This window comes from Necator americanus, chromosome IV, assembly GCF_031761385.1.
Source record: "Necator americanus strain Aroian chromosome IV, whole genome shotgun sequence".
NCBI classification, from domain to species: Eukaryota; Metazoa; Nematoda; class Chromadorea; order Rhabditida; family Ancylostomatidae; genus Necator; species Necator americanus.
In genome coordinates, this window is record NC_087374.1 from 12,738,691 (window position 1) to 12,765,134 (window position 26,444).

The following is a 26,444-nucleotide window of genomic DNA, read 5'->3' on the forward strand; positions in this document are numbered from 1 at the left end:
GAACAAGTCTTCACAACCTTTATAAGTTCAAAAAGCACTGGAGTTGTGTATCGTATCACGTGCAGCTTGTGCGATGATGCGATTGTATAGAGGAAACGGGACGCCGAATGTATGCTTGGGTTGAGGAGCATCAGCTACTCTCCACCCGCTCGGAGCACACCTTAGAATAAGCCATCAAAGCTCCGGAATGGAGGTAGAAGTTACTATACAATCGCTCGCGTCCGAGATCATAACACGCAGAACACCAGAGGCATTTTGGACAACCGCCAAAAGCCCAAAAATGAACAGTAAGGGTGACTGCATTGCGTTCACAAACAAAATATCCTCGTATCAAAATTTGAACGGGTTTTGAGCTACGGGCGGGCTCTATGAAAAAACCTTTGCGACTCATAGTTGTGGTACGTGATGGTCTGTTGCGTTACCAAGTCTAGCAAATGAGGTAAGCATTAGCAAATGTGTTGCTATTTGAGTTTGCCTACCGTTTGATCCCTTTTGTAGGTGATAAGGCTTGAGAGAATAAATAACTGATTGCCTTGATTTTTCCAGGTTCTGAAAGAGGTGGAAACGCCGAAACGTTAACTGTTAATAAATATCAATACCAGCCTTGACCACGGCTCAAGCATATAAATAAAAAGCTACGTTTATAAGTTCTTCAATTTAAATATTGTATGAGTTTTCGGTTTATTATTGCTTGAGAACTTTTCTTCATTTCCGAATTTTCTTTAACTTCTTAGTTTTCTGAATTGCAGCAAATCTTCCGAGATTTTTCAGGTTTTTCTTCTTCTCAACACTAAAAGCAATGAAAAATGTTAAGCTAATACAGCCTGAAGGCCTCATGGCGATCTTTCAAAGCTTAACCTCTGCTGTTTGCCTATTGCTTCGGATTCACGACTGTAACTGGATCTTCTTGTGGAACTTTTAGAACTTCTGAACGATGATGAGCTTCTCCTGCTTCCTCTCGATTGACTTGAAGATCTAAAAATTGTAGCTGACTTCAGTAAGCTAAACCACTCCCAGTTGTTTACGACTCGCCTGGTATGATGTTGTGCCGACGCCGTGTCAACCACGTCATCATTGAACGTATCTGAATCAGAAATTAGCTCTAATTCGCTGTTCTAAATGGTCAATGTCGAGACTGTTAAATGTCATTGTTGGAATGTATTGGATGGGTGTTTGCAGTAGAAGGTTCCGTTGAGACCGCATGGTCAGTGGCTCGGAACCGCCGTAGGCCAATCAATCTTATCCTCCGTTCGGAATGCATAACTTGGTACAAGACTCGTCCAGGAGGAGAAAACATTGACTCTTCGCAGCAAACGACCCGAATAGAGCGGTTGCACAGTTTTTCCCCTGGTTGCGACTTGTTGCATTTTACTTCTTGTGCTGTGTCGTCTTTGGAAAAAAAGCTACTGTTATTGTTATTTGTTGTGTATAAATTTTTTTGCAAAATTTAAAACAACTAAGACCGGGGCAGAACGGATTCTAAAAGCATTTTTCATTGCTTTCTACTTTCTGCATACAGTTTTACTCAATAACAGTGATAATGAATAATTCGATCCCCGTCGGAATTTCGATTTTTGAAAGAACCTGAAAAAATTCCTGAGAACATTTCATCAGCACTTTTTCTGAACTTGTATTCAGAGCACTGCTCAAGCATGTAGGTGTTATTTAGAGACCAGTCTGAACGTCCGGCTAAAGCCGGACTTCAGACTTTCTGTGCTGTTTGCTTCGCTCGCCTTCACTGATCAACGAAAATTAATATTAGTGCAGTTTTCTATGAAATTGGACTTGTGTATCTCCAACAATCTTTCTTCCTTTTTTATATTATAATAAAAGCGAAAGATTTCACAGTTTTCTTTCTAAACTCGTCAGTTCTACATTTGGAGAACATTCGAACTTCAGCTTCAAACACTCCTTACCAATACATTATAGACAAAATTCAAAAGTATCACTCCAAGTATGGGTTTTCCCACTGTTTTCCCTAGACAGTTATCAAAGAAGGCATAAAATAACGTGAAAGACATCATCTTACTGATAAAGATAACGTTCCACGTCAGATCACATAAACATCCTGCTACTATTTAAGCAGCCTTTTGCATGCGTGTTTCCACTCTCTGAGAACGGCATGCTACAAACTTGAGGCGAACGAAGAAGGAAATAGACACGCGGAGGAGTCATAAAGGTGTCCGACCCCGCGGGACCCGTCGCAGCCCCTTCTATAGGTATCTGGTACCGGCGCGCCAATACACACACACACACACACACACACACACACACACACACACACACACACACACACACACACACACACACACACACACACACACACACACACACACACACACACACACACACACACACACACACACACACACACACACACACACACACACACACACACACACACACACACACACACACACACACACACACACACACACACACACACACACACACACACACACACGGACTAAGCTCGTTATTATATATCATGATCATTTTAGCGATTAGAACCAAGCCTTGATTGGAAATTACTGCTGGACTGGTCGGATTTTAGCAGCTTGAAATGGACATGAATAACAAACTTTAGAAGAAACGGAAGAAAACAGAGGTGGCCGCTTTCTGCAGAGGAAGATTTGCCCTATGAAAAGTTTAAAATATTTTTCTTCAGGTATCCTCTGTTTCTTTTGAAAGCTATTTGAGAAATTTAGCATTATTCTCAACTTTTTCTCAACTAGCTTTTGTAGAACGAAAACTGTCTGGAAAAAAGTAAAAATAACTTATGATAGCAAAAATCTTTCTCTACAACATATTTGCAACCAAGTTCTTTTTTTAATGAAATAAGAGCTGAGTTATTGGACTTTTGTTTGAAGTCACACAGATTTTGACGCGTTGCCGAAAATCTGAGATCTCGCAGTTTTTTCCATTGCGAGTTTACGGTAGCGTTGTATTTCAATTGTTTTGTTTTCTTTTAAATATTTTAATTTTAATTTTATTTGACATCTTGATTGAGCATCAAGGAAAACCCTTGACTGCAAATTTTGGGCTTTGTAGGTGTTATGGTTCTCTCAAAAGCTATTTGAGAAGAAATGCTATTTGAAAAGAGGAAAAAAAATTTGAGGCAAAATTTAGAATTTTTCTTAACTATGTTTCAAAAAAAAAACTAGGGAAGCTAGAAGCACCAAACTTTGTAGAAAGAAGCCTCTCCCTACAAATTGCAGCCAGCTCTATTGGTTGAAATTCACCTTGAGCGACGATATTCAGAAACTCGTGGATCCTTCTAATAATTTTATTCCTAATTGCTCCTGTAGATGTCTTTTTCGCTCACTGGCAGCATCAAAATTGCTTTTTTCGAATAGTAATAATAACTTTGTTACTGCCGGATGTGAAATGCACTGTTTTAACTCAATTAGAAGCAAGCCCGCAAGGCTTCGTTCAGAACGCGTGTATAATTTACACTTTTTCCCTTTCCTTCGTACTCCTGATCCCACGCACTTATCCTAATCCTGATGTCTTTCATTCATATAATATTTTTCTAAACTAGTCTTGAACGGTGTGAAACTATAAAAGCAAATATTGAAATTGGCCATCCACTCGTCTTTTTCTCCTTGCTCTCTTCCTTTTTTTTTCCTCTGCTTACAAGCCTTGGGATCTCCTTTTCTGACGCCCCTCTTACAACCCCCTGACCCCTTGTTGAGGAATCCTCAATGCACGCTTGACCCTGAGTATGAGCGTGGCCACACTTAGTTTCACCGTTTTGGAAAACCACGTACGAAACTGCCTTCTTAATATAAGGTACGTTAGAACGCTCCTTGTTTGTACAGACTCTTTCTACTCACCAGTCTATTCATGCGTTTTACTTGAAAAGGTTTACCTGATTGTCGACCGCTCGCTCGCGGACGCGGCGTGTCTGAAGGGGCGGTACGTTTAACGGAACTACGTCGCTTCTCACGGTGTTTTTGAGTACTATTGGGAGGGATGGACCGTAGCCACGTTCATACTTATAATCTAGAACTCTTTTTGTGTACTTTCCCATAGAGGCCCCAACATCGTCATTCTCGTGATATGTTGCCTTTAATCAGATAGTACTTTTGTCTTGTGATTCTCTACCATTTTTAGAAGAATAGCATCTTTTTCTTGATTTTCCGTCTGATATCATTTTAAAACTAGTTTCTCGTTATGAACTTCATTTTTAGAAGTTCTACCGAGAAGATCATGCCTTCTACAAGGTCATAATTGGCGATTTCAACGCCAAGAAGAACGCCGGAGGAACTTCACATCGGGACCCACGACCTACAATGGAATGACCAGGGGGAGAGGCTCTCCGAGTTCATCATGACGACTAAGACCATCCATGGGAACTCGCAATTCCAGAAGCCCTCCTCTCTACGCTGGACGTGGGAGTCACCCGGTGGAGGGTACCGTAATGAAATAGACCACATCATTGTCAATAAAAGGTTCTGCCTGACGGACGTCGCTGTTGTACCAAAGTTCAATACGGGATCGGACCACCGCCTCCTTCGAGGAAGATTTTCCTTCACAAGGAGAGCAGAGAAAGCCGCCAAGTTCAGAGGGAGAAATCCCAGGACTATCATCAACTGGGCGCTCTTCGCTACGTTAGCCGGCTTTTGGGAAGATTCCGCAATGGACAACATCGACGAGGAATATGACCGGCTCGTTGAACACCTTCACAACTGTGCGAAGAAGGCTGAGAGTTTTAAAACGACAAAGAGACGCCTGTCTCTTCAAACTCTTGAGCTGATACGCCAGCGTGGAGAAGCACGAGCCGCAGGGAACCAAGAACTCACGTCCGAGCTCGCAAGGCTTTGCAGAGAGGCGATAAAGGAAGACCTTAAAGAGAGAAGAGCAGAAATGCTGGCTGAAGCTGCAGAGGCGGGGAAAAGCATCCGTCGAGACTTCGCCAGTCGCAAGACGAGGATGACTGCTCTCCGGAACTTGAAGGGAACAACCATTGCATCGAGAAGAGGGATGGAGAAAATCATCTACGACTTCTTCTCCGATCTCTTCGACAGCCATGTCCACTTGCCTCCTCACCATCTGAGGGAAGACGGACAAGTCAATCCAGAGGTTCTCCCGTCCGAAATACGACATGCTATCATGTCGGTGAGAAATCGTACGGCACCCGGTCCCGACAGAATAAGACCAGAACACCTGAAGAGCCTTCCGCCAGTACTCATCAACACCCTGGCGAGGCTCTTTACACGTTATCTGTCGGAATGCAAGGTTCCTAAACAGTGGAAGACCAGCAAGACCGTGTTGTTGTATAAAAAGGGAGATCCACATGACATCGGCAACTATCGCCCAATCTGCCTACTGTCCGTCATCTACAAGCTCTTTACAAGAGTGATCCTTAATAGGATTGAAAAAGTCCTGGATGAAGGACAGCCATGCGAGCAAGCAGGGTTTCGAAAAGGATTCAGCACGATTGACCACATTCACACTGTTTCGAAACTCATCGAGGTATCACGAGAGTACAAGATGCCGCTCTATCTCACCTTCATCGACTTAAAGAAGGCCTTCGACTCAGTTGAGACGGAAGCGGTCGTGGAAGCCTTGGACAACCAAGGCGTCCCTACTCAGTACATAACGTACTTCGAGAGATGTACAGTAACTTCACGACCGGAATTTCGCCATTTTACAAGAACGTCATCATTGACGTGAAGAGGGGGGTCCGACAGGGCGATACAATTTCACCCAAAATATTCACAGCCACCCTCGAGAACGCAATGCGAAGGTTGGAATGCGACGACATGGGAGTGAAGGTTGATGGTCGGCAGCTACACCATTTGCGCTTTGCTGATGATAACACCTAGCATCAGCCAAGCGGAACGAATGCTGACCGAATTCGACGAAACATGTGGATGCATCAGTCTTCAGCTGAATCTACAAAAGACGATGTTCATGCGGAACGGATGGGTCTCGGATGCCCCACTCACGCTCAACGGAACGAACATATCCGAATGCACCAGCTACGTTTATCTGGGTCGGGAACTGAACATGATGAACGACCTGACCCCCGAGCTGGGCAGGAGGAGACGAGCGGCTTGGGGAGCGCACAAGAGCATCGAGGATGTAGTGAAGAAGACCAGGAACACCCGGCTCCGTGCTCACCTCTTCAACACCACCGTACTTCCTGCTTTGACCTATGCTTCGGAAACCTGGGCATTTCGCAAGCAGGAAGAAAACGCGGTGAGCGTCATTGAACGCACAATTGAGAGAGTGATGCTAGGAGTATCCCTTTTCACGCAAGTGAGGGACGGGATTCGAAGTTCTCTCCTACGTCAGCGATCGAAGATTAGAGACGCCGCCGCGTTTGCCAAGGAAAGTAAAATAAGGTGGGCTGGACACGTGATGCGCTTTAATGACAACCGTTGGACCAGAGCCGTGAGCGACTGGGTTCCCCCCGATATTAAGCGCACAACAGGAAGACCGCCGACCCGATGGTCAGATTTCTTCACGAAGTCCTTCAAAGAAAAATATGATGCTCTTCGTGTCCCACGCGAAAGGAGGAACCACTAGGCTACTCTGGCACGCGATCGGGACAAATGGAAGAATTACTGGCGCCCGCTCGACCAGTTCGAAGATCAACGGGAGTCAAGATAATCAAGTTAATCATCTAAACAGAAACATCGTGCGCCTTCACTGGAGTGTGCGGACCCATAAGACGACCAGCGCGCTAGACCGGGGTAGCAACCATGTCTGCTGTAGGCACATTGTCGGCTGCATATAACCAGCTTAGGTTCTTCATGATTTCTTTTCATTCGGATGACATAAAAGTTGAGCCCACAAAAATATTACGACAAAAAAGTTGGGATGGCTGAAATAGGTACTTTTCCATGAGAACAATGAGCATATGAAAGCTTAATGCATCACATAGTATTCACTTTGGGCGAGGATAAACGATAAAGTGCAGGCCGTTGATCAATCAGTATGGATCGATCTGAATCGTTCGAAGTTCGAGAATGTCTGTTTAGCCTATGCGCTGAATTGCTGGTAAAAGTCAATCAATAGTCAGTAACAAGTCAACGTTTTTATCTTCCCAGATAAGTGTGGCATTATTTTATCGATAACAGAGGGATGAAAGGTTTGTTTGACATTAGAATGGTTTTGGACCAACGATCGAATTGCAACCTATCCAGCTCATGGGCATGAACAGGTTTAAAATTAGAAAGAAAGCGAGATTACCTAACTTTTATTATAAACAATCCCAGTTAAGTAGGTCACAACCACTGTATCATTACATATATCACGTTATTTAAAAAAATTTTCTTTAAACTAGCCACTCACTGAAAGTTTTTATGACCTTCACATTTCCGTCAACGATACAGGATTCATCATTTTTGTTCTTGAGTATGGACTTTAACACTTCTATCTTTTTTTGCTTGGGCTGACGTTTCAAACGGGTTTTGTTCGGGATCTGTCTTCGACCTCCTCTCGAGAGCAGCATTGTCAGTAAATACCTAGGTGACTCAAAATCAAGCCTTTTATACAGTGTGCCGTGTTTACATTATTTCGTTTTGACTTCTCTTGTGTTGGTGCCTCTAGCCAGTGTATCAGCTATATTTATGTTTATAATGAATACAGGAGCCTCAATACAACACCTTTCCATTCATATCATTACCGAGGAATCCTTTTGCCTGTACAAGGTCGCTCTGTACAAGGTATCTGAGCCGATTATCCTGTACCGAATCATTGAATATCGCAAATAGACAGCGCGACAAGCAAGCTAGCTTTCGTCCTGCCCGATCTATGGTAGACCAGCCATTCATTGTCAGGAGAATTACCAAACTCTGGCAGGCGCATTCAAAGCCAATGCGACTAGCCTTTCTGGACTTTGAAGCCGTTTTCGACTCTCCTCATCGAGGCCGTCTTCTCAAAGTAAGCGAATCTGGTACCACATCTGTGCGAAGCGCTTAGGACATGAATCAAAGAACAAACAACAGAATAAAACAAGGGCAGTGGCAAAACTCTTCCTGTTCAATTTCGCCATCGATGGCATCATTCGAAAAACAGTTGGCAAGTTGGCGTCCTACCGACGTCGTCCTCGCACCATCATATTCCCCCTTGAACTACTATCCTGAGTATGCCGAAGGTGTTGTTCATCCAAATCTTTAAGGAAGGGCCTGTGGTCGACTCCCATCATCAACAAAGTCAAGCTGTGAGTTACCTATCTGCAATTCGTCCCACTGTACGGATCGGAGACGTGGACAGTACAATATATGGTGATGAAAAAGCTTGATTGCGCGGAACGATAACTGCTTAGACGGCTACTTGGCTGCTTTTGGCTTAGGGTATGCCATAATGAAGATCTTTACGCAGAAATTGATGTGGATTACCGGCGGCTGCCACTCCACCAGCTGGACATCCTCCACGACCGCCTGAGATCATCTAGACCCCGCCCCCCTTATTGCCATCTAATCAACGCTGCGCGCGACGTTCGCGCCGCGACGAAGCAGTGGATACTGCGAATTTAGAACGTAGAGGAGTGTAGAACGAATTGACGCACCAAGTTCTGGTGTACGAAAATAGTAAATTAAAAAAATAGAATGGAAAATATGATCGGGATTTAAGGAGAAAAACTAGATCCTTTCATCCAATTAAAAGATATATTATCAGAGACATATCATGGAGTATCAAAGTGTCAAAGATATGATGATTGATAGGAGTGATATGCATGTCCTACATTGACCTCACTTGAACAACTTCACACAAATAAAGACTATCTCAAAAAAATGCTGCAGGCAAAAGAATAAGAAGAATAGAGAAAAAGAAATGAAAAAATTTTTATACACCTCATAATTTTACACATTTCACGCCCAAACTGTTCTCGTAGTGTACATAAACTCGTAGTGCATAAGTATGTGTTTGTCAATTCATGTTCAACTTTCGACTGCAGCAACTATATGCCTGGCAACTTTATTTCCCTATTACTTTGTATGCATTCTTTGAACTCCTTTCTACATTTTACATTTGCAAAATTTTATATAGATATAATGTTTATATGGAGAAATATTTCAAGACTTCCTTGTACGTTTTATAGAATAAAACTTTATATGGTTCTTCAAACTTCTTTCAACAGCGTTTTATCGCCTCATTTGTATCTATTCTCTACATAATATCAATGTGACAGGTTAGGTGTATTAGTGGCGAACCTTTGCATCTTCGAGATATACCTTTAGGTACAATGTATGTCTGCGAGGCATTATTTGCGCCTCGTTAGTCGTTGGATGCAACTTTTACTCAGCTAGATAAGCAAAAAGAAATTCCTAGAAAGCGAAAAAAAAGTTTAAAAAATAGCATTACACCGATCAGAGGAGATTCTTTGAAGCATCTTTTGCATTCCAAGAGATGGATAATTAATTTCCATCTAACAAGTCAAAACAGGATATTTTCATTTTCACTCGCATTTTTAAATGGCATATATAAAAACCTCTTTCATTTATATTAACTTACAAGTATACTTTATATAGAGTTTCAAACAACATCTAATATCAGACATTATCGTTTTCCTTTGATTCTAAAAGCGCTTCGTAAGAAATGCGAGCGCGGCGGAGAAAACTCCTCGTAAGAGCAGCAGATGCGGCGAAATGGGCAGGGAAGGTAGTGTGGGAGGGACGTCAGAGAGACGTAGCACAAGAGGAGCAACCAGGCTACTGTAGCGATCACGACGCTGTCAGGAGACGCGCGGTGCACTTAACGACGCTCATTAGCCTCTTGGATATGTGGCGGCACATCATACGGGTACCTCTTGACCGTTCCCCAGGAAGCGAAGCCACTTAGACGGCTGGTTGGCTATTTTTGGTCAGGGTATGCCACAATGAAGCTCTTCATGTGGAAGCCAATGTGGTATAGCGGCGGTTGGTCGCGTTCGCTTTTTTGGTCATGTACTGAGGGGACCAGCGACAGACAAAAGAAGGAAACGATCAAACTCGTCGATGAGTTCTTTTATCTGACGTGCTCTCCGCACTGTCACTGGGACAACGAAGTATTATAAACGATCACTGGGTCAGTGCCCAACGGTGTCATTGGGACAGTGGTGATCTCGCCACAGTCATTAGGGCAATGAACTTTTCTACCCAATAGAGTTTGCGGGTGAGCGAGACGTGAGGTTCCCCAAGATATGGAAAAGCGTGGAATGGAGTGATTCTGTGCAAAGTCTCGTAGAAGACCCAAAGGGTTGAGCAGAGCTAAGTTCAAGGACGGCACACCTCGGCGAAGATGCGGTATAAGACGTCAGACTTTAATATCAGCCCGTCGATTAAGTAATGCAAGTCAAGTAATCGCTATAGTACTCACTTTTTGTTATGTCGCTTCCATTTTTTTTTCAGTTTCTGAGACCTCGATCTAGAAAATCGGAAGAGAATGTCCGGTCTTAGGGCTTACTAACGCTTTCAAAACAAACGATAACAAAAGAGATAGATCGTCTGGCGTATCAATCCATTTGGGATGCGCCACCACGTTTCTTCTGCTGTTCGTATTCGTTGAGGTGTTGCAACGTGTGCTGGCTTATACAAAGAACTGCGGGAGCTAGCCAATGTATCAAGTCACACTTCTTCCCAGATAAGTATGATGCCAATTTATCAACCCCGGAACAATGGAAGGCTTGATTGGCACAAGGGCGGTTTCGAACGATCGATCGTGCGGTCGCAGCGAAACCGACTTCTTACCGACTCCGCTACACCCGCCCCGTCAAAACAAAAGTAGAAGAAAACACTCGGAATAAGGCACATCTAAGGGGATCACACAGATGTTTGATATTCCTTCCTAAAGTGTGTTTCACAGTTGCGAGTGACGTTGTGTGCGAACAATTAATTATTAGGATTTTTGGCTAATATATTCACGTGTCTGAGTAAACAAATATTCTCTTCTAGTAACTCATATCTCCTTTGGTTATTTTGTCTATAAGAAGCTAAAAAGCCTTCTTATGATGAGCATGAGGGTGTGGTCATTTCGCAAAAACTACGAGGACTTTTCTCGCTCCACATATGTATTGGAAAAGTATTGAGCTTATCCGGTACAAAAATCACTAAACCTTCTTGAAGAAAATTGGGTAATTATCACCCATTGGATACGGAACTGAGGAGAAATTCTCAAAAATCATCAGCATGTAATTACAACAAAAATTACGACGTTTTATAACATTCCAATATATGCATAATTAATGTAATTTTAAGTGAAAAGAATGGTGAATGTATAAAACTCTGAAGAGGCACAAATGAGGGGTGCGTAAGCATATGGAGAAGCTATGCTGGAACGTAATAGGAGTACCCAGAAAACTCATTCAACCGTCACCGACTTTGCCAAATTTCGTGGGCGATCGACCTGAAATACTGTGATCTCGCAAAAGGTAATCTTGATCGTTGAGTTAGCAAATCACTTAAATAATTACTAAATTCGTCATTATACAATTTCGAATCAAAATTGCTTACATTTTGTCCATTGAGTTCCGCAATGTGATAGGACATCAGTTGTAAAGGAATTACTGTCAAAATGTTCTGTACACAATCCACAGTCTTTGGTACCCTCAGCACATGTGTCATACCGGCCAAATCCTAGTAACATCTATGTTAATCGGAGTTCTGTTTTCTTCTATAACACAAATACTCAGTGTCGAATACGTTAAAGGCATCATCCCACGAATCCGAAGTGGTATGGATTTCTGATGGAGAAACTCTTCACGCGGTCGTAGATTTCGCGATCAGAGGTGGTTCCACTCATCTCTTCATATTGTAAAAAAAAACGGCGTGAGAGACCCCGTTTTTTTATGACGATTTCAGTTGCAACGCGCCAACCTTGCACACGTGCCGCATCCAGCGGCGCAGCGGTCGAAAGCCAGTGAATTCTCCTTGACTGCCCATTTAAGTGAAACCAATGAGGAGACCAGAACGTTTTCATAGAGGAACTTTCTAACGTTCCTCGTAAGAACTAAAGCGGTTCCGGCGCCGGTTTTTGGGACGACTAGGGAGAGGTGAGCAGAGCCACTCCTGATCCCGCATTCTACAACCCATCTCTAGCTTTTGCCGTGGATTCCCTCAGTACGTCAGATTCGTGGTATGCTGCCTTTAAACCGAGTGGTCGCGATGCGCCTTCGATTGGTACAGGGCAGACAGAAAAGGGAATGTGTGTTTCGAAGCAAAGAACTAGCGTGAGCGGCGGGCACACTCACCGCGGCTACTCGATTGAACGCACTTGAAAGTGACTATGCATGAATGACTGTGAAAATAAAACTAATTTCAGAACATGAAAAAGGGACCACATACCTTCTCTGGAACACTTCGATCAGCAATGATGATTGGGGCACCGCCCCGAGCTACTACTTGTTGCAGAGCGTTAAGCGACTTCTAGAAAAACGCTAGCATTTTCCAATAAAGAAATACTCTTGGATGTAGTTCCGTTCACGAACCTTATAGACAGAATCATTACAAATAACCATACAAATGCGTAGATTTTCGTCTACCATTGCTAGTGGGCCATGTTTCAATTCTCCGGACATAATTCCTTCACAGTGCATATAGGATAATTCCTGAAAGTACATTTGTTACGTGGTGACAGCTAATAATTACCCACGTAGAAAAGTTACCTTAATTTTTAATGCACCCTCAAGACAAGTGGCAAAATTGAACCCCCTTCCCATAATCAATAGCGACTTCTCCTTATAGATTTCTTGAGCAATTGCGAGTGCTTCTTTGTCCAAGTCCAGAACTTCACGGATAAGATCTGAAACCACTCCGTACTGCTGAATAGTTTGACGACATTGCTATCGTAGTACTTTTAAAGGAAATACGTGTTCTTCAGTACATCGTAGTAGTAAATAAAGGTTCGGAAATGAAATTATTATTATTTTTCGAAAGCAAGGTTACAAGGATCTGGGAGTGAGTCCGTTAGCTGCAACAAACGAGTAAGCTAAGTCTAACAAGTGTCGGATGTGTTCAGCCTTGTGTGAGCGTTACGCATTCGCCGCTACGCATCCTGTTTCTCATCCTAAGTGCAGCAGAAGTAGAGAGTGTTGGAATATCTAAAAAGGGTTAGGACCATAGTTCACGAATAAGAGCCCGATTACACTCAACTACCTAGTTATCCAGGAAAACGGCATGAGAAACGGTTTTCGCACCAAATCCCTCTACGAGGCACCTAATAGCGCGCCACGTCTGCAAACGAGAGGACTATCAACCACCTGCTAGCGCTATCTGTCCCGCTAGCGAACGCGGTAGCGCTCCAAATCGTAGGCTATACTCCTGACCCTGATCTATTCGTGGCGAGTTACCAACACTCTCACTTTCATAATACACTGCCTTTAGCACACAGCACACTTCCCCACCCATTCATCCTGCTCCCATAGAAGCTGCATTGTGGTCGCCAAGTCTTGCACATTCTCCTCCGGCTATATACTGGTGCAGTTTTGCGTAAAGTGTTAGAAGTGCAGTTTGGTCAAAACGGCCTGAGTTCTGGTGCAGTTGCGTAAGCAGTGGCGCGCAAAGTGACGCGACCATTCTAGGTGGTCCGATATTAACCATAGGATAGGAAGGTTCCGCGGATGTAACGGTTTGCGCAATTGCAGTAGTGTTACAAGCTACTTAATTTTAGGCCAACTCTGCACATAACAGGGTCAAAACGAGACGAAGCACGGTGCAGTTGCGCAGGCGTCTGCGCTCGAAGTTTCGTGGTGAAGCGTAGCAGTAAAGATCGTGGTAGGACCCTCACTAGCATCATCCATCGCTGCAGTTCGCGACATGAAAGTACACAAGTGTCCGTGCTTCATGTCGTTTTGACTGGACTATACCTATGGTCACTTACCTGGCAACTGATTGAGAGCATTGATGATTTCCTTTCTCCTGTTCGTCATGGAAATACGATCATCTGACAAGACAAGTGCGAACATTAAAAGAGCTAAAATTTGTGATGTGTAAGCCTGAAAGAAATATTTTGAGTTCATGTCAAATGGCGTGAGGAAATCGCTAACCTTCGTTGACGCGACACCAATTTCTGGACCCGCATTAATGTGGATACCACAATGAGACTCTCGGCAAATCGACGACCCGACGGTATTTGTTACACCAATTAGAAGGGCACCACGAGGTTTACAATATCTGTAAAGTTGTGGTTTGAGACTCTCCGGGAAACACCTTTTAATCCGTGATTTGAACGCGCTAAATACTAAGAATTTGTCAAGAAAAGATGAAAACGACGAAGTTTTGATGTGACTTAGGTGAGCTTTTTGAAATTTTGAAATTTCTAGGCGAATCAAAAGTATGCGCTCACCTTAAAGCCATAAGTGTATCAGCTGTTTCGCCACTTTGTGAAATAAATATGCATACGTCGTCGCGGAAAATCGGTGTCTTACGATCCAGGAAATCTGAGGCCAGCTCCAAAACTACCGGCAGCTCGGAGAGTTCTTCGAGAATCTTGAAATAAACATTTCTAGTTAGCAGTAATAATTTGACACACAACAGCTGGAAAAACGAACAAACCTGGCGACAAGCGATCGCTGAATTATACGATGTGCCACAAGCGACCATGATAAGACGCCGACATCTTTTGATATCCGCTACATAATCCTGTACTACTCACTTTTTTGAAACAAATATGTAATTAAGAGATTTTACTACTTTCGGCATGTTTTTTTTTTGAAGAAGGACGTTTTCGTGCTTTTACCGTACCTTAATTCCGCCTAGAACCACGTCACCACTAGGTAGAACACGGCCACGCATTGTATTCACCACAGATTCTGGTTGTTCGAAAATTTCCTGTAAAACTTTCCATGGTGATTATGGATTCGTTCCAGTCTCTGGCAAAAAGAAATCATAAAAACAGCGTCCGGAAAATTATTTGATGCCAGGGTCTCTCCGCCAATAAACAAGGTTTATTCGAGGCAAACTTTACAGATCCTAAATAAATGAAACTAAATACATAAGGAGGTGACCAGTTCGTCTGACGAAGCAACTCCTTACTTCTGCGACTGACGAGATGAAGGCGTAAAAAGTGTATTATACACTTCATTCGCACACTATAAACAGTTCCTTGACAGAGTGAACTGATTTTTGTAGTTTCCTGATACAGGATATTTCTGGATTTAGGGTAGGAGTTGTCGTTGTGACTACGTACTTGCTACCTTTGTTCGAAATAATTTATACTCAGTGCATCGATGTCACACCTAACTTTTCTACAACTAAAAAATTTAGCAGAATTTTTATGGAAGCGGAAAAGCAGGTTAACCATGAGTTTTCCGTTAATTTTCTAAGACAAAGCTCTTTTTTACCTTTTGCATGAAAGTCTTGAAGTTTCCTTTCATAATCTGTTGCAGTTCCATATTCAGATTCTGAACTTCTCGTTTTTGTTCCGTAGTTTCGGTCGAAGAACTGCGAGTGATGCTGTGGATTGTCAGTGCTGAAATGTCCCTTATTTAGTTAGATTCCATCCTGAAGCTGTTTTAAAGAATCTGCGAAAATTTGTGTGGATCGAACAATTAATGATTCGGACTAACAGGAGACCCAATTTCAATTCGAATCCGAAAATATTTTCGAGATATTATCAATTTATTCTGTTTGGTGCAGTTTCTGTTGAATGAAATTTGGTAGTTATTCTCCTTTCTCTTCTTCGAGAACTTGCAAACTAACACGAAATATGCCCAAAAATATGAAGTGGTTGGCGTTTTCGCACGCTTTCGTTCATCTCCTCGAAAGCGCCAAAGCGTAGGCTTCGAACCGGGAATAGGGTCAAAAAGGAATCCCCACCGATTCTGTATTTTTATCTCTTTATTTATTTTTGTCCCTCTTTTTTCAGATAGTAATGTTGCCAATGGACCAATGTTCGGAATAACCTGGCCGCTTTCGTTCATCCCCTCGAAAGCGCCAAAGCATAGGCTTCGAACCGTTATTTTTTATTTTTTTTTTTTATTTTTGTCCCAATACCTCCATCCATCACAACTGCAACGTCGTCATCCTCCAGAAACAGCACCTGTTTTGTGTGTTCAATAATTGCAGCAGCATCCGATGCGACGAAGTATTCCACCTTGAGTAATGAGGATTTTATGAGAATGTCATTAGACAATACATGAATAACCATCTTCAACTCACCTCCCAATCCTCAGAATCAAATGGACGCACATTTGTGGAACCTTTACGCAGATTTGTTGAACCATTGCAGAGGTCGCGTATATGAGCAGGTCGTACGCCTGAACGACACCTTAGTCCTCGTTTTTTTTGCGCATTTTACGGCACTTTCAAGTGTATTCAATCAATATTCTCCATATATTTGGTACAATATATTGGATTGCCTTTCTGGGCTTTGCAGCAAGAGTTGAGAAGCAATCAGAAATTATTCTAGGACTTTATTTCTTTAGGTACAGGGCGTCCTCAGTGTCATTTACCCTAATTGCAAAAGCTTTTCCTAAGCACCTTTCCTTCCATTCATCCCTTCTTTGTTTCCTTTACCGGCAATGGTTCAAAAATTTGAGATTAAGAGAAGAAAGTGCATGCTTAGACGATTAAATATGTGCTTTCTGTTACGATTTTCACTGTATTCTGATTCTATAACTCTAATTTGTTAGAAATAGAAATCTACCGTCGTAAGAAAAATAGTAGTAAAATTGTAGAAAAAATAGTTGTAGAAAACAATGAATAAAAGCAGGTTAAATATCTTGAATACCTCTTAAAAAAATCGAAAATTGAAAATCTGAGATCCTACCACATTAAAAAAAGAAAACAAAGTTGAGATTCATCTATGAGCTTGATTTTTCAGTAGCGCAGCAACACTAGTACTGTGTGAATCATTTCATTATAATAAGAATTAATTCTGTAGAATTCCATGTGTGGCCGCATGGACTCACCAGGCGAAAGATCTTCTACACTGGATATCTCGTCCAACAAGTCATCGCTGGAAGGTTGACGTACTGAAACGAAATCGAGAACATCAAGAAGGTTTGGAAATATGTAACAGTTAAGAAAAGTGAGAAAGAAACGGAAAGTAAGCGATAGACGGAGAAGTGGCTTACAGTGAGTGACATGATGTGATGGAAATCGTCGAGCTGAAATCAGAAAAAAGCATGAATTGATCAGAAGCAAACTAAAGTATAGCAGGATAAGCGACCAACAGTAGGAATATCAGCAATACCCAATACCACTTAAGCACTAATCGAGGCCGATGGGACCCAAAGCTATGCACAGAGTGTCTTGTGAACGTAAGGATAATATTTGTTAGTCACATGTTTCAGTAGGACGACTTGGGATCATAGAGGTTCCAGGCTGGTCGGGAAATGTGTTAGATCCAAAGACTCACCATCATGCTGTTTAGTGCTCGCACCTAAGTTTCGTTACGCATCGTAACACTGATGCAATGCGAAGGTCCCGAACTGAATGGGCGTGTTCATATCTCATGAATCTCCTGAGAATTAGCGAGAGTATTTTATGCAAAGAAAAATTCTAACTAAATGGTCTTTAACTCATTTAGGGTCGATTTCGTAGTCAGGTACGATAACTACGCCAAAATTCAGGGAATACAGATTTTTCCATTGAATTCATCCAAAAGATTTGCACAGGGTTGAGGAGAATAAGATCACTTTCCCTTTCGGCCCTTACGACCAAACTTCATCATTATTTCATAGTGACACTGGAAATCTTATTTAAATTAGAATTGAAACAGACTTCCTACTTAAATTTGGTCATCTAAAGTAGGAAGAGTCATCCCGAGAAAAAAAAAATAAAATTCGAATGGCTACAAAAATGGAGTGAGGAAAAGTTTCAAAGGAGATGTAGGTCCCCTCCAGAATTTTTCAGTGTTAGAAGCACTAGCTATGTTGAGAAGGTATCTCGTCATCTTTCGAGCAACGGTCAATCAACGGTGTTCGCAAAAATTCTTCCATTATCTTCCCATTATTCTGTAACTAATAACTGCTCAATTATGTCTTTATCAGGAAAATAACCGTGACAGAAATTGCTTCTCTTTTACTGCTTAATCAGTGCTTATATATGGATTAATTCGTTATCACTGCTTGCTTTCAAGGAAAGAAGTGAAGTATAAGTTTGTCTCATGATTAGAATAATACGGTAAGCTACACTTCCTTAATTTTTTTAAATTGAGATAAGCAAAACTAACATTTAGCTGGTAAAAGATGTAGAAGTTCCGTGACACCACTAGGATGCACAAAATTGAGAAACATGCTGAAAGTGAGTTTAAAATAAAGTCTATGTACGATATCAGCTCACAGGAAAGAGATATCTGCTAGTAAGTCATTGAAAGCATTCTGGATTTCCGCCGTGAATCGATCTATGAACAACAAAAAAGAGTCTTTACCAGCTACTAATGGCTTTACGCCATTCGTAACACTCTGTGACGTAAAAAGGTTGTCCAAAACACACTATCCAGTATCCAGACGGCATTACTAAAGGTTAATGCACCGTAGATAGATCTTATTCGCCTTGGGTAACAATCTGTAAGACGCGGTGGTCTCTCGTAAAGAGGAGGTCGCGGAAACATCTGGTCACTAATAAAGTTTCATCAAAACCATGCTGGCATAACAAGAAAACACAAATAAGCAGGATTTTCTCTCGAAATCTAAAATATACTCTCTTCCTCGTTTTCTGCAGTCCTCTTTGATGTTTCGGATACATTTCTAATGTTTTCGTTAGAATTTGGTCTCTCTCTCTCCGAAAAAAAAACACAATATTTATGTCGTACTGATAACTGATTTTACCGGCTTGATTTTCGGCAAATCGCCTTCTTCAGACCTTGAAATGATCAATCAATACAGTATCCATGCGACCAAATCTCTCCACAACTAAAGAAACAAATTCTAAGGCTACTTTTTAAACCACTAGCGTAGCGATTACACTAAATGCCCACCGTGGACGAGATCCAACCTTTCAGTCTCTAAAGAGGGCGATTTTGCCGAAACGTTAGCCAATAAAATTATTTAACATTCTCGCGCAGCTCCTACAGCTCACTGAAAATCAATACGGCATCTTACTATGCCGAGGTTCTTTGAAAGTCGAATTTTTCAGTTGTAATGTTCATGGGGTGGAGCCCTACAATGAGACCAATTTTGATCCCGAACTGTTTCGAGGCATTGCAGTTGGAGCACGATATGAAAACGCCCATACAGAATCTCCATACAAACGATTACCAGGCTGGGAATATCCGTACAGTTTTCGGAACACTTCATTAAACTCGTTTCTCACTTTCTTGGACTGCTATGGCAATCGATATGCATGAAGAAGAAAATATGAAGGTGAAAAGGTGAAAATTGTGTAATTACCCTCTTCCAATGGTCTATGCTCATCGGCCCACGGAAAACACGAGCCTAAAGAGGAAATAATGTCAGTGTTTTGATAAATACTATGAACACACCTTCCTTTCGGGAATGAATGAGAAGCGGCTGATAGCAGTTGTTGAAGTCTATGGCAATTTTTACGGGTTTCTATGGGAAAAGGATTGAATTTCGTCTTAACTTCTTCATTTCTAAGTTATTACCAGTTATTCCACATGTCAAGTACTCCTCTAGTGTGTTTTCCCAGATCATTAAAATTTAATCATCAATTAAAACTCAAAATTAATTCAATTTACCAACTTAATTTACTTTAATTAACTTAATTTAAAATTCGGACCAACATCTACTCTTCACATGGAAAACACTTGGATAATGAAAATATTTGGGGATTGCATAGAAGTGAGATTTTTTCTTGAAGAATTGATCCTGTGCATGCAGTATTGCCATTACAGTTTATTGCTAAGGATCCGAATACGTGAACGAATTTTAGTGCCGCAAAAAATCGCAATGAAGGAAGAAGTTGATTGTTTCTTTTGTAGAAAAATGGGAAGATTCGTAACTCGAGGTCCACATTCCAGAAATACATCTAACCACAGTTTTTCAAGGACATAAGTTTAATCTCTCAGCTTTATTGATCTCTTAATGTAATATCCTGCTCGATTGTTAGCTCTGTGCTGAGAATTATGGTTTCAGAGGAGTGCTTACTCTTAGTATCGCCATAATACTGTGGAAAATACGTAAGTGAATATCCCAGGAGACCAGTTCTCGCACTGTCCTACATTCCCGAAACAACGGCTTACCACGACTGAATAAAACCGGGAAGTAGTTCGTCTGCAAACGACTATTGCTCTTGATTCCAACCAAAAGTGGAGATCCACGTCGAGTGGCTACTAGTTGTCCAGGGAATTTAGAAGATTTGAAAGCTAACGCAAATGCACCTTCCTGAAAAATTATATTAACGATGACGAGAACCAGTGGAAGACCAGAACTTCTTTGAAGGACCCACCAATTGTTGAATAACCACTTCAACTATTTGTCGAAATGAAAAGTCCGGATAGAGATTATGGATATGCTGCGCAAGTTTTGCGATAACCTCCGTGTCCGTTTCGGACTGGAACGAGCGTCGTTGGTTGATCAGAATTTGTATTGATTAACACGGATCAACATGTAGATCACCTCAAAATTGTGTCCTTTTTTCTTCAGATATTCTTTGATTTCGCGATAGTTGGTGATAATTCCATTGTGAACGACCATGAATTCTTGAAAAAAAATTAAACTTGTAATTGAGCTTGAAATTCAAGGGAAATACAAGGGAACAGTTTGGACACTGCTGTTGGAGATTGAACTCTGAACTAGCAATAAATGCGTTGGTTTTTGATTTGAAGGAATTTTTAAATGCTTTTTTTCAACTATTTTCCTTCGTACTACGACTTGTATCGTCAGCGACAAGTTCCCTCACTTCTTACTTATTTAAGCAGAATGTTTCTCTTAGCTTCTTAGATGGCTCCTACCAATTGCAATAGTTAAAGCCACCAGCCAGCGGACGCATTTCTCGTCTTTTGGAATCCTGAATGGAAACTTAACTAGCGCATTAAAGGCGGCGCATAGACATGGTAGGGAAACCAAAGTAAAACGTGCAATCCAGCTTAAATAAGCCTGGCCACCTTCAATTCCTCCTAGTCATCCATGAAAACGGCGTGGGAACCGCTTTATTTCCCACGAGGCACATTAGAACGCTCCGCTCACCCCCTTTCACGTTCCGGTGCCCTCACAACCCTAGTAATTGATTTTACTTGGACAAGCTGTGGGGGAGATTCTTTTGGTCCTTGACCAGTCGCACACGGATGCGGCGCACTGCGACGAATTTCGTAGGAAAGGACACCGTCTTCCTCTCCTTCTTTTTACGACGATTAAGGGAAGTTGAGTTGGGCAACGTTGGTTTCCGTAATCAACAACTCGAACTCCACTTTTTCTTCCGGCCGTACAACGTCAAAGTCGTGACGCGCCGCCTTTAATTTCAAAGAAAAGGTGACTAATGGACTGGTCACACTACAATCCACACTTTCTCTAGGAAAAAAATGCATTAGTGGAAACGTCAGGAGCAAAGAAGTGAGGGGTGTTCGTACTGGTATTGCTGTGACTATTTACAAAACTTAAAAGATTACAAATAGCACCTAAGAGAATAAACAAAAGAGAAGATAGGGCAGATTTGGAGAAATGCTGGGATGTAACGGAAAGCAAGTCCTCGGATTTTTCCACAACGCATGTTAGTGGAAGCTGTCGGGAAAGAAAATCCTAATTGATTCGATTTGAAATGCTAACTGTAAAACATGAAGGATACGGTAAACCTCTCAGAAGCTTCCGTTTAAAAAAATTAAAGGACGTTAACTTTGATATCTTCCGAAAGCAGAAAAAAGTTTTTAAAGCGGATTTTTTCCTAGCCGTAATCTCCACAGAAGACTCATGAAAAAGGTCATTTGGTGAATTTTGCCCTGATTTTGAAATGTGAGTGGTTAATTCTGGTCATGGTTGCCTGTGGTTTAACCTAATGACGTTAATTTCTATTATTCTTAAATTAGAACTCCTTGTGTCCTTGAACCAAGAAAGTTGTGGTCGAATCGATTTAAATTGCTATTACCTTTTGATGAAGAAAGGCGACTCAGAGAAAAATTCTAACCCTTGAAAAAAAAAATCGAAATCTGTTGTTGTAGTTAGAGAACCGGATCGCTCCCAAGCATAACTGAACTCGAATTTAGTGCTTCAAAAAGTGTTGGATCAATTCCATGATTATTTCCATTCTTCATATTTTATTTCATAGTGGATCCCACTAATTATTTTCACTTTTCGGTAGCTGGCAAAATACATAGTCGTTCTTTTTTTGCGAGTTCCCAGATCTTTTCCTTGGAATGTTATCTTAGAAGTAATCAAGAGGTTATTCCTGATAAAATCCGGAATCGTAGAGAACATACAATCTCCCGTGTCAGTGTTTCGTTTAAGAAAGTCAATCTTCCCGCTATGTTGAATGCTTTCCTTATCTGTACCAATGAGAACATAAATTCAAATCCTTTTTTCCGAGTTATCGGTTCAATTAATGGTAAATATAATCGGTAACAGTTTCTGTTCGGAGTGTATTTACATATAGGTACCTAAACAAAATCTCTAGAGAGAGTGCAAGTTTTGTTGTAGTTTACGGCGCAGGGCAGGTCTTATTGTACAGCGAGACCGTGCCACAACGGACAGCTCATAAAGATCGTTCCTTTTTTCTTTTCTTCTTTCTCTGTTTGCATTTCGTTTCCGATTTCTCAGACAGACGGACTTAGTGGTGTGGGCTGGTCTTGCAGGGTGAGTGAATGAATGAATGAATGAATGAATGAATGGATGAATGAATGAATGAATGAATGAATGAATGAATGAATGAATGAATGAATGAATGAATGAATGAATGAATGAATGAATGAATGAATGAATGAATGAATGAATGAATGAATGAATGAATGAATGAATGAATGAATGAATGAATGAATGAAATGAAGAAAAATGGGATGAAACTCCCGAACGCAGCGAAGTCTCCCGGACCTCGGCGCAGACGACGCCACGAGAACGTTCCTTTCAGCAGCGCTGTCAAGGTCCTATCGAACGAACTCGAAATTGTGGTTCGCAGAGCTTCAGAGGAGTTCTGGATAGGTTCAGGAATGAATAGAAAGGAGTGCACAGTCGCCACCAACGAGCAGGCTCAAAACTTCTGGAGCTTCGACCGTCGTCCCCCGTACGAGGTCTTATATACGAGTTGCATCCTAATCAGTATTTGCGAGTCTACTCCACGATCCGCTAATACCACGGCGGCTCGGCTTCTGCGATATCCACAACGCTTTTGGGGCATTCAGTTCTGGTCTCAGATGTGGTCTGTTTAGGAACGGTAACTTCAGAGTTCTAGAGAAGAAATTTGAGAGGATATTCCTTGTCTAGAGCCCTAAATACTTCGATACTTTGTAAATATTCTGACTTTCCAGGCTCTGATTCGCAAAGTTAGTCCTAATAAAGAGTCTAAATAATCTTGGCTGTTGCTTGAAATACATTATCGACAGGCTGCAAGCGTTAAAAGATTAAAGATTCAAGATCAAAAGAATTAGAGATTAAATTAAAAGATCCAAGATTAAAAGAAGCTCGAATTTTCACACTCTTCAGGACAGTTCGCTGTATATCGGACAAATTCTGTGCCTACCGTTCTTCTCGTTACTCCTTTGTGGATGACTGTTAACGTCCTTCGGTGATCCGTGAGTTGCCCATCGAGTATGGGCAATTCCACAGTGGATCTTGTATTCCATGTCCAAACTGAGGGATTCCGAACATTCTGAAAAATCTCATTGAGTCAAATCGGCAAAAAGGGAGGGAGAAGATAACAGGTCACTGTGATCTCCCTTTTTCTTTATCTTCCTCTCATTGCGCAGGATATAAGGTTTGGATTTTTGACAAGTTTTGAAGGTCAAATGTTCAACATCCACTGAATAATTACTGGGCGAAAAGTGAACATTTCGAAGAGAAAGGAAAAATCGAATGTAAAACTGGTAACCAAGTAATTCGTTAGATTCATTGATCGTTCACTTAACTCTGAGGTGTGTCACAAATATAAAACAGTTCCTGTCGACGATTTTGTGCCCAGTGACGTTCTTTGAATTCGAATTTATCGCCTATTTTCCGTTATTCTCGGTTTTCTTCAGCACATAGCACTTTTTTGAATACGCTTTTTAAATTGAAATATATCGTTGAATTTTCTCAACATAACCAAATGTTCTCATCCTAATATTTTCCCAATTTTTTCCACTTTTTGAATATTCACTGCCAACATTCTTTGTCCACTGAGCCAAAATGCGCCCATGGATCTTTACGTAGTCATAGCTACGCATGTTCCTTCATAGTTGTAAGAGTGTCCACAGAGTTTGTAGAAACCGTAGCTTCTCTACAATTTGATGATTGTCGACCGAAATTTCCCACATCGCGGCACTCGATCGATAATCAGCAGTTGGTAGTGAGACGATCGCGTGACGACGTTCGTTTGAGCAAAGTTTGCGAACGTCTAAGTTGCATACAGTGACGTAGAGGTTGATTTTGCTGAGTTCGCTGAGATGGGAATAGTTAGAAGGGGTGAATTTGTAGAAATATTGTAATAAGGATTGGAAAGCCAAAATTGAGGGGGAGATTGAGGCTGAGGTAACTGGAGGAAATCACAAACGACGATGATGTCTCCGAAACGTCATCCATAAGTTGTGACCTCAAACTTTTCGAGGGTTCAAGGAGCGCTGAATGAGTCTTCTACACGGATGATCGGGTAGTTGGCTGAGGACGTAACTGGACCTTCGGATAGAATGCTTTGATCAATTTGCTAGTTTGGATATGTGGTCACGCATCTAGTCCTTGCCTATATATACATGAAACCAGGCCAAAGAGGTGGAATGGGTCCTGTTGAGGTGAGTGCGTATGTCACGACGGAATAATGACTTAATTGGGCATTTTCAAAAATCTCTTCAAGTGCAGCAATAAGGATTGGAGGGAGGGATGACGCTGGCCTTTTCTCACTAGTAAGCAGATAGAAGAAGCCGCAGCGGAAACAGCAGTGATCCAAAAGTGAGGAGGGTCAATTTATCCAACGAGACAACTCTTTTCACCCATAAAGGGAATGAAAAATTCACAAAATATAAAACCGCATGAAGAGGATTTCAACATTAACACGGGTGTGAGGGAATATCCATTCCTCTAATTTCACCATTTATCCACTTTAGGGAGTCTTATTTCGTCATTCTGGAGGTGTAAATAGTGGCATCGTTGGATAAACTGAATTCTTCGGTGCTATTGAAGTCTCCGGAAAGGACTGAAGTCTGTAGTTCTTGGATTTGTTGAAGAACCTTGCTGTATGCACAATACTTGCGACCTTGTACATCGCTAACCCTATCCACCACCTAACGTTGAAAACTTTTTCGAACGCTTCCGCTAACAAAGAACTTGCATGCCGTTGAAAACACTCTAGAAATGACCTTAGTTGCTAAGTAACTAGAAACCGGAAAGGCCTTAACTACGCTCCTACTACCATACCGTACGATAATGGGACAGGAACGACGGCACATAGTTCCGAAACTTCGCAGACGAGCGCTCGCGTAACTTCGTCAAGTTCCACACGGCGGGGAGCTTGACAGAGTGGATCATCCTGGCGAAGAATTCCGAAACCAGTGCAAGAACTATTATTCAAGCCAACTTTGCGATTCGCTCATGCCAGACGGGAAAAATTTCCAGAAAGGCTACAAAACCAAGTCTGAGGAAACTCAACCTCATTCTGTCTTACAGATTGGATAGAGATTTTCATAGAGCCCATTTTCGGCGCCAATTATATTGCAAACACCTTTTCGTAGGGCTAAAGTAACTGCGGTATGCATTCAAGCAGAAATGAAGATTATAGAGGAAAATTGAAAAAGTGACTCCACAATTTCCCTGGTGGAACTAGTTTGTTCCGAGGAAAAAAGAGCACAGTGGAATGAGATGTGATGCTACGAGAAAAAAAACGAACTTATGGCGACGCTATTACGAGAACCACCTCATAAAAACATTGAGCGAACGTTCGTAATTAAAACGAAACAATAGGACCTATTAATCGGAAAATACTCGGTTGTAAACGAGAATTTCCGTTACAGTTTCTCCCCGAACGAGGTTGCAAGAAAAACTGACATCTACGAAAAACCACATTTTCATAGTGGAACGACTTTCGTTACAGTAGCTGCAGCTGTATTCATTTGTTGTTGTTTTTTTTTCTTCTTACTAAGCACTCAATGAGAATTCGATGCCGGATGTTGAAACGGATCACGTAGGACTGTACGGTCGAGTGAAACAAGACGTACAGCATTCGCTAATAATAATAATAACAAATACCATTTACCAATAATATAATAAATAATAATGAATGATGCCAACTTTGATTAATTTGTCTTTGAATGCGTAATTTATACATATGATACAAATGAAACATTTTTTCAGTCTACTCTTACTCGAATTCTGCAGAAATTGTTGACACCTCCGAGGTTTCACCTCCAGAAATTGGACAGGAAATGACAGAATTCCAGGAGTCACAGTTCTTATGAGTCTTCAATTTTGCAATCAAAAGGAAAAAATTAAGCTGTGC

General features: G+C 41.5%; 4 protein-coding genes across 4 annotated transcripts; 2 read left to right on the top strand and 2 right to left on the bottom strand.

Moving 5' to 3' along the window:
- Positions 1-705: 705 nt before the first annotated feature.
- Positions 706-3,848, bottom strand: RB195_001093 (uncharacterized protein; the record flags this gene model as incomplete). Its single annotated transcript, XM_064197705.1, has 4 exons — positions 706-790; positions 859-975; positions 1,033-1,115; positions 3,837-3,848. 4 exons carry the CDS (start codon positions 3,846-3,848, stop codon positions 706-708), a joined length of 297 nt encoding a protein of 98 aa, XP_064053586.1.
- A 484-nt stretch (positions 3,849-4,332) lies between these two features.
- RB195_001094 (uncharacterized protein) lies at positions 4,333-5,679 on the top strand (the record flags this gene model as incomplete). Its single annotated transcript, XM_064197706.1, has 1 exon — positions 4,333-5,679. One exon carries the CDS (start codon positions 4,333-4,335, stop codon positions 5,677-5,679), a length of 1,347 nt encoding a protein of 448 aa, XP_064053587.1.
- Positions 5,680-5,784: 105 nt separating this feature from the next.
- On the top strand, positions 5,785-6,537 carry RB195_001095 (uncharacterized protein; the record flags this gene model as incomplete). The annotated part of the gene is made up of 1 exon (XM_064197707.1): positions 5,785-6,537. One exon carries the CDS (start codon positions 5,785-5,787, stop codon positions 6,535-6,537), a length of 753 nt encoding a protein of 250 aa, XP_064053588.1.
- A 4,758-nt stretch (positions 6,538-11,295) lies between these two features.
- Positions 11,296-25,704, bottom strand: RB195_001096 (uncharacterized protein; the record flags this gene model as incomplete). The annotated part of the gene is made up of 21 exons (XM_064197708.1): positions 11,296-11,340; positions 11,448-11,570; positions 12,279-12,359; positions 12,422-12,541; positions 12,599-12,735; positions 13,813-13,927; positions 13,979-14,105; positions 14,278-14,420; positions 14,487-14,573; positions 14,676-14,762; positions 15,275-15,402; positions 15,927-16,026; positions 16,092-16,189; positions 16,844-16,906; positions 17,009-17,041; positions 17,293-17,316; positions 19,268-19,312; positions 20,080-20,221; positions 20,286-20,390; positions 20,456-20,538; positions 23,502-23,604. The coding sequence occupies 21 exons, from the start codon at positions 23,602-23,604 to the stop codon at positions 11,296-11,298; spliced, it is 1,989 nt and encodes a 662-aa protein (XP_064053589.1).
- Between the last annotated feature and the right edge of the window lie 740 nt (positions 25,705-26,444).